This window comes from Hemibagrus wyckioides, linkage group LG01 (genome assembly GCF_019097595.1).
Source record: "Hemibagrus wyckioides isolate EC202008001 linkage group LG01, SWU_Hwy_1.0, whole genome shotgun sequence".
NCBI lineage: Eukaryota > Metazoa > Chordata > Actinopteri > Siluriformes > Bagridae > Hemibagrus > Hemibagrus wyckioides.
This window is the reverse complement of record NC_080710.1, coordinates 5728035-5736265: the sequence shown is the minus strand read 5'-3', so window position 1 is coordinate 5736265 and position 8231 is coordinate 5728035. Positions and strand designations below refer to the sequence as shown.

Below are 8231 nucleotides of genomic sequence, written 5' to 3'. Positions count from 1 at the left end.
CATTGTCCACACCCATACCTCTCTCCTCTCCAAGAACTGGTCTGTCAGAGCAATCATAGCCCTGATTTTGTTTACGTGGGCACTTAGCCTTGTAGCTTCTCTGCCAACCATAATTTTCTCAAAAGCAATGAAGTTAAATAACACAAATCAATGGATATGTATGGTGGAATATCCAAACCCGAAATGGAGGTTATTCTCTTGCATCAAGCTGACCCTCCTCAGCTTAATTATTCAGTGATGGTGTTCTGCTACTTGCACATCATCCCCATCTTAATGGCCATGAAGTCTCAGAAGAAACACAAAGCTGTCAGGCTTTGTCAGGTCTTGGTCAGTGTTTTCGTCCTCTGCTGGATACCCTACAACATCCTCATCTTCGTAAGGTACCTGCATTACCTGGGTTATATGAACACACCTCAGTGGAACCAGAACCTGTACATGGCAGAGCATTGGGTGGTAGCAATAATGTTAACTCGCTGCTACATCAATCCCATCATCTACAACTTTTTGGGGCAGAGATTCAGGAATTCATTTCTAAAGATACTGAAAGAGTGCTTTCCTCTCTGCTTTGATCAGTGACAACAATCGAAAGTGTGCGCTCATAGAGGATGACCACTATATACTTTGTTGTACAGCTCACTCCTCAGTGACTTCCAAATCAAAGTCACAAAAATCAAAACTGCAGCTGTTACTTTCAAAGTGTATTTCAATCAGGAAAAAACAAATAATGCTCAGGGCATGTTAACAACTTGCTGACATCAAAGTGTTTAGGAAATAACATTAATATACAGTTTTATACATCAGTGTTTTTGTTCATTCTCCCCCAAACACGTACTGAGACCAGCTGTTCTACACAGGAGACTATTGCCTCAGTCCCAGGAACAGAATTAACATACATTACTCTAATGTGAGCTGCCTGAATGAGGGTCCATTCTGTAGTCTCTCATCATTTTGGTTCTCTGTTCATTTTACAAGGAATTATATTATACAATAGATGAGTTGCATTTACCATGAAGCATTGTATGTCTCTTCATATCATGTGAATCATGTGTAAATTCTCTTCATTTTACCATCTATAAATTGTGTACAATGAACCCTTTTATTACTTACATTAACTGAAATATTATTCTTTGGAATTAGTTATATTATGTTGCACAGTAACCTTATAAATTGGAGTCAGGTCATTAATTAATTATTTAAAATCAGATATTTAAGTACTAAAGTTCAAACATCTTCTGCTGCAGTTATACCTGTCCTTCAGACATAGGACAGTAGAGTTAAAAGGACAAAAATAGATTAAAATTAAAGAACAATTTTAATAATTGCTCTATTTAAAAATCTCTGTATTCATTGACTTAGATTCTAAAAGGTATGCATTATTAGAGATTATTGTGTTTGTCTTATGGTTGATATTGGGGCTTGAATTACCTGTTGTGTTTCTGATTACAGTGAGTCATTTAATTATATAACCATTTATTCACACTATTTTGTATTTATGTTTTTCTTGCAATTCTAGAGTCTTTATCTTAGCTCTTGTACAGTTAACCAAAAACATTTGGCCTGCAGTGCTATTTGTTTAACAGTATTGTGTTCAAGTCCTTTACCATAACCATTTGTGAATGTTTGCAATTACTAAATCACATTAAACAATGAAAGTGTCATTTGTGCCGTTAGAAGTTTAATGGATATTGTCAACTAAATCATTTCCAAACATTTATACCAGGCAGGGTTAACCTTACAGTAGAACTCAACTCTGTTTACTGTTAGAATTTTAAATCTTTTCATCACTTGAATTAAGATTATATTGATTTAATTTTAAGCACAGCCACCACAAAACCAGACTTCAGAACAAAAATTGTTTAATACTGTTTTAGGAATCAAATCTTTGCATAGCTATGACAGGACACACTGGCAAATAATGCCTTAAAAAAAACAATCAGAAAAGAATCATAATGTATGCTACAGTGCTAAAATAACTAAGTTATATTAGATCTGACATTACCAACACATTTTCAAGGAGGAAAAGCGTGAGCTACATATTTTCTGTCAAAGGGTTCATAAATAGAAGTGTGCCTAGTAAAGGTAGCTAGCAGCAGGGACGATTTTAGGATTTTCATTTAAGGGGGGCTCAGCCCCCAATGAGGGTATAATAGTAAAAATAATAAATAAATAAAATTAAATAAATAAAATAAAGGTTTGACTAACAGGGTAGGATGGTAAACTTATTGCAGCATTCCACTGTATTGCATAGATGCGTATAACAAGCCAAATACGAGTCTTCCTGATCACACACACCCACCCCATCCCCACACACACACACACGCACGCACACCCCATCCCCACCCCCCCACACACACACACGCACCCCCCATCCCCACACACACGCGTCCTCTGATCCTCGCTCTGTGACGCCGCGGTTTGTGGATTGAAGAACGCGCTGAAAGACGGGGAAGAGCCGAAAGTCTGCCGGAGTTTTCATATGAAATTTAAAGGGGACTGAGGCGATCACTTATTCGTGTACAGTTTATGGACAACGGCAGAATTTTAGGGGGGCTGAGTAGAAGGTGTTAGGGGGGCTTTAAAATAGCCTAGTGATGCCCATGACTAGCTAATTCGTTGTGAATGTTATGAATACGGGTCTTGAGTACTCTATGGGCTCTTTAGGGGGCGAGGCAGGAGCAGCAGCTAGTAAGCCACATAGAAAGCAGCATAGACAAAACTCACATAACGTTAATACTAACCGCTGCGTCTGTGAAGAAAACGGTGTTAAGTAGTGTGTGTAAATGAGTGTCAGGTGTGGTGTCAGTACTCAGGTGATTGAGGGCGTGGTCGCGAGGCTGAGGTGGGAGCCTCCGTGACACTAATGAATCATGGCAATGATTTCTCCCAACGAGACAACATGGAAGTGCTTTTTATTTATTTATTTTTAAAGCTGAACAGCTGACTGTGTCCATACTTGTCTGCTTTTCCAGAGTCTTAGAGTAATGTACACAGCCAATTCAAAAGTGTTAAATTTTCAGAAGCCATTTTCTTCCTGTGATGAGCATTTTCGTGTAAGTAATGACAATATGTCTGTTCAATCACATTTTCTGTGTAGTAGTTATTTGTGCATGTAGTTAGCAATCTGTTGGTTGGTTTACAACGTTACAATGAAGAAAAGCCTTTGCAATTTTATCCGACTTAAACTAGTCCGACTAACTAGTTAGCAAGATTCTAGCTAATTTTAGCACAAGGTCGGTAGCGTTTTCAAGCACCACTTGTTTTTGAAGGACTTATAAGGTTTTCATTTTAGCACAGAACTGCCAATAAATGCACACAATTCGCTTGATAAATGCATCGAGGAGCCCATATATTTTCAGTGTAAGGGTTTTAAGCTAGCCACACAAGTGCAACATTGCTAACGGTGTTAGCCTTTTATAATGGGAAAAAATGCAGGCCAGAGGATAACAGTACAGCGAGTGTTTTATTGAAATGCAATTCTGACTGAAAACTGCACCTTCACTCATTTTCTAAAAATGTCAAAGTGTTTAAAATGAATTTTATATTGTTAAGATTTAGCGGTGCACTGTTATTTCATGCATGCTGATTATGAGGTGTGTGTGTGTGTGTGTGTGTGTGTGTGTGTGTGTGTACTGGGCTGCTGTAGACTGTAAAGTTAAGAATGAGATGATGAAAATTTTCTGTAGTGTTTCAGATAAAATTGTTGACAGTTCATAAAGGTTCTTTGTTTTGTTAGGGCAAAATGTTGGTGAAAAATCAGAAGTACGTGAAAGTGGCCAAAACTGAGGAGGGCTACGAAGACTTCAACACATTTCTTCAAAAAGGTTAGTGTCGTTTCAAACAACTCTGAATGTTTGAATAAACTGACCATTCAATCGATTTATGTTGTACCACACAAATTGTGTTGCTCTACAAAATAGTAATAATAATGGAAACATAAAACCAGGGAGAGTTTTCTCTGGTCATAATTTAATATTTTCTCAGTCATAGAAAAGCTAGGTCTTCCACTACAGTCTGAGCTGCGCTTGGCAGATGAATCAGGGACAGAAGTGGATGCAGATGTGTTTGAGGAGCTTTTGCAAGCAGGGAACCTTACTGTTACGGTGTCCACTGAACAATCAATAGGTAAGATATATTATTACTTGATTTTGATGGGAAAACAGTGGATCATCAGTGACAAATGCGGTGAAGGACAAATTATTTTGTCATTGTACGTGCATATATTAAACTGTGTTACAGTTGTGCTTCATGAGCATGTATCACACACTACGTCACCCGTGTCAGACATTTCATCCTCGTCTGTGTCAGAGAACTCTATCAGACTAGTATCCTCTGATTCATCAGATGCAACAGTAATTATTAAGACAAATGGAGGAAAAAGAACCCATGCCGAACGGGAATCAGCGAAAGAGGTGTGCAATCACTGCTTTTGTTGTTAATAATATATTATAGTTATTAAATTACTATATAGTTATTAAATCTCAGACATAAAGATCTTGTTCAGATCAGTTGTGGTTTTGTTGTTGGAAAGGCTAATGTCACAATTTTCTGATACTTGTAGATGGTGGGAGATGCTCTCCACTCTAAGCCAGGGTTATATTTACAAAATATATTTAAATATTTGGGAGGAATATGACAAAACAAAGACACTGACAGATAGAACACGGAGACAGATGGTAAACCTTCTTGTGGCCGACATGACTGAAGTTCATGGGTAAGACTTCAGTGTTCACATTAAATATTTTATTTGCATAAACTAACATAGACTGATTATGAGACATGGCAGTAAAAACAATCTTACTACTGAGGAATCTTATTACAAAAAGGAATGTTAAAGGGCATAAAAATGCTTTCGTAAAAAATGCTATCATTAATTAAACTGACACTGCCAATTACACAAATCTGTGTGCATTTCAGAGGTTTAAAAATAATACAAATAATAATTTCTACTTTAAAGGAGGATCCCGCCAACCTCTGTTTGTATGAAATATGCTCTTGGCATCATCTCTGTATTTCCCAGCCTCAGAGATCCATATTCAGACAATGGATATGTAAGTTAATGCACTAGTGGCTGGTTCATATTACATTTTTTGGAGGTAGTACAATTGAACTTATTTTATGATTTTTCTCTTTGAATTTTACAGGAACACTTCTATGACCCACAGAGTGGACCTGGCTATTTGGCCTGGAGGCTAAAGACCGTCTAGCACAACACTTTTCCTCTGTGCCAGAAATTCTCCACCGGCACTACCGATCAAGATAGTCCAAAGAGAAAGAGGGAGTTTCTTCTGACTGACATGCAACTGCTTGGAGAGGATCGTCATGAAGCAATATCCTTTATGAAGCATTCAACTGATGCATCGGTTATCAAAGAGAAGATGAGGGCCACGTTTCAATATCGCCAGTCACTGGTTCAGGATCAGCAACAGTCATCAACAGTCTTGGATGTGTTTTCACGACACCCCTGGCTTGGTAAGACACATGGTTTTTCAAGTGAACAGTTGCTTAAGGTATTCACTTAAATTTGTACGAGATTGAAAGGATTCTGTTCTCCTGCAGATTGAACAAGTCTTCACCATGATGTTTGGAGAGGAGGTGTCAGGCAGACCTTTGGCAAAATGGCCTACTTATTTTAAACCCAGGATCCTGGCAGACTGCAAGTACCTGATTTCTAATGAGCATGTTGAAGAACTCTTGTGTGCACAGCAAAACTCTGATGGGACTGGTAAGCATTGCTCAATATTCTCTTTAATGTTTTTAATTCAGATGTAATTAGATCTGATTTGTCTCCTACTTTGCTTCTAGGCTGGGACAGTGACCTGCCAAGTATTTTACTGCTGGTTCACCTGCTTCCACCTACCTCCAAAGGCCACAAGAAGAGTGCCAAAATTAGCTCATATCAAGCTGTCGACCATGTTGTGAGATATCTGCGGGTATGTAATTTTTTTTAACATTATTATTTTGACACCCTTGTTTCATAAAACAAAAGTTGTTAAGTGGTGCTAAACACTTTTTCTCAAGATATTTCTTTGTTTTGTTACAGATTGGAACCAGTGTTGAAACCTTCCTTGCAGGTGTGAAGTCAGGACAGCCCTTCCTCCTGCGTGTTGGTGAGCAGAGGAACAACATCCAAAGGTTCTATGTCATCCTTGATCACAAGCCCATCCCTTGCAAAGCACAAACATCCCTGGCAGCTTTCGATGAGCTCTTCAAAGCACACTTCATCTTCAGTGTCAACTACCACAAATCCCTCTACAACTTTTACACATTCATCCAAACCACAGTGTTCAACATTGACGTTGGAAGTGCCAAAGAAAATCCCAGAGTCAGGGAGCTCAGAGCAAGATTTCTTTACAACCCTTGAGGTGATAAATATCCTTGGAGGCAAATATGTTTTTTTGTGTAAGGCACACCACAAAAGTTCTGCACTGCTTTGTCAGCATTGAAGGCTCAATCATGGTTTATATCCTGGAAAAACTTTACGTTTGCAATGTGGACAGCTGGGGTGCACTTTTGACTGATAGTGTTGACAATGTGAACATTCATAATAAAGCTGATGAACCCTCATCTTCTCAAGCAGTCAGTATAGACACCCCATTTGCCGCCCAACGGTCTGTTGTGAATCATCAAGTGTTAAATATGTGTGGTTCTGTTGTAGCACAGCTACAAGCACATGGTGTTGCTGAAAGCACAGTGCAAGCAATGGTAGAGTCCATGGAGGAACTTGTAAAGGGCATTCATTGTCAAGTTAAAGAAGCAGTTCACAGCTGTTCAGACATTCAGGGTACAGATTTGGATGAGAAGGTGGAAAAATGTTTTGAGCAACTTGAAAATCCTTTCTCCGTCTTGAACACAAGAGTGAAACGACAGAAGTTCTTTTGAGGAAAAGTTTGAAATAGTTGAACCAGTTGAAAATGTTCTCGGGGTGCGGTTTGATCTACGCAGAGATCGAACAACAGGAGTTTACACACAGATCCCTGTAACAGATAAATTTGTGTATGCGTGCCAATTTTGGGAACCCTAATGTCTATGTTCAAGAACAGTGAAATATGTGAACATTTCTTGCAAGCCAAACAACAGGAAGAAGGCATTTATAGAGACGTGTGATGGCTCGTATTTCAAAAGCAACAGTTTGTTTTCTCTTAAAAAACATGCTCTACAGATTCAACTTTATTATGATGAGTTTGAGACTGCAAATCCCTTAGGTTCAGAGAAAGGGATACACAAACTTGGTTCTATTTACTTTGTATTGAGAAACCTGCCCCCAAAATTTAATTCTGTGTTAATGAATATTCATGTTGTGGCACTCTTTTACTCACAAGATGTGAAGAAATATGGATTTGATGATATACTAAGGCCTCTCAATGATGATCTTAAAACACTTGAAACCCAAGGAATTGAAGTGCCTTTCTCTGACTCACCTTTGATTGGTTCTGTTATACAAGTAACAGGTGATAACCTAGGTTTACATGGACTGTTTGGTTTTGTTGAGTCCTTCAGTGGTACATATTGTTGTAGATTTTGTTTAACCAGTAAAGATGAGTTACAGTCTGTCTTCACTGAAGATGACCCTGGCATGATTTTAAGACATTTTAAGTGCTCTTTTTAATGTTAATGCATACTGTGAAGTGTCAACCACTAACTGGGTGAAGAAACTATGGAACAGAATATCAGATTGATATGTTTGTTTGTGTTAGAACAAATATGGAAATTCCTGATTTCCGAAAGATCACCAACATCATTATAAGTGATGAGCGAGCTTTCATTCTGACTTCTAGAGTGGACACTCTTTATTTTGATGATCATTTGAATGCATACTGTATAGAGGACAGAGCAGATTCATTTGCTGTTTTTTCACTTAAGGAGTTGATTTCTTACAAACCTTATGACAGACAGTTTTCTAATATGATGGATGAAAAAACATACATTGTGCCACATTGTCATACTGCGTGAAGTGTATTTTTGTGGAGAGGTTCTGTTGTTGCGACAAAGCAGAGCTGTTTATATGGTGTGCTTGTTTGAAATAAAAATTGATTCAGTTGATTTGTTCTGTTTATTTGTACATTTTGTTCTATATATTAGTATGTGTTGTTTGTGGGAGTGAAATTAGGGATTGTTAATTAACTCCCATGTATTCAAATAAAAATCAACTATTAAAAAAGAGTTATATTTTACACTTTCAATAGTGTTAATATAGATTTAACTCTATTTAGTGTTTAAAAAAACACGGTTGG

General features: G+C 37.9%; 1 protein-coding gene across 4 annotated transcripts; it reads left to right on the top strand.

Moving 5' to 3' along the window:
- Positions 1 to 2388: 2388 nt before the first annotated feature.
- On the top strand, positions 2389 to 7645 carry LOC131365970 (uncharacterized). Of its 4 annotated transcripts, XM_058410046.1 has the most exons (10): positions 2389 to 3050; positions 3734 to 3821; positions 3982 to 4122; positions 4342 to 4409; positions 4559 to 4711; positions 4955 to 5048; positions 5142 to 5469; positions 5557 to 5722; positions 5803 to 5930; positions 6041 to 7645. In XM_058410046.1, the coding sequence occupies exons 7-10, from the start codon at positions 5443 to 5445 to the stop codon at positions 6359 to 6361; spliced, it is 642 nt and encodes a 213-aa protein (XP_058266029.1). In that variant the 5' UTR covers positions 2389 to 3050; positions 3734 to 3821; positions 3982 to 4122; positions 4342 to 4409; positions 4559 to 4711; positions 4955 to 5048; positions 5142 to 5442; the 3' UTR covers positions 6362 to 7645. The 4 variants fall into 4 exon arrangements, with proteins under 4 accessions (XP_058266029.1, XP_058266212.1, XP_058266294.1 ...); XM_058410229.1 differs by lacking the exons at positions 4342 to 4409; positions 4559 to 4711; XM_058410311.1 differs by lacking the exons at positions 4342 to 4409; positions 4559 to 4711; positions 4955 to 5048.
- Positions 7646 to 8231: the final 586 nt, after the last annotated feature.

Excerpts from the sequence above, each read along its gene's own strand:
- LOC131365970 (XM_058410311.1), top strand. The coding sequence starts at position 5,443 with ATGTGTTTTCACGACACCCCTGGCTTG. Across the intron at positions 5,470-5,556 it reads TTCACGACACCCCTGGCTTG|ATTGAACAAGTCTTCACCAT; the intron begins GTAAGACACATG and ends GTTCTCCTGCAG. Across the intron at positions 5,723-5,802 it reads GCAAAACTCTGATGGGACTG|GCTGGGACAGTGACCTGCCA; the intron begins GTAAGCATTGCT and ends CTTTGCTTCTAG.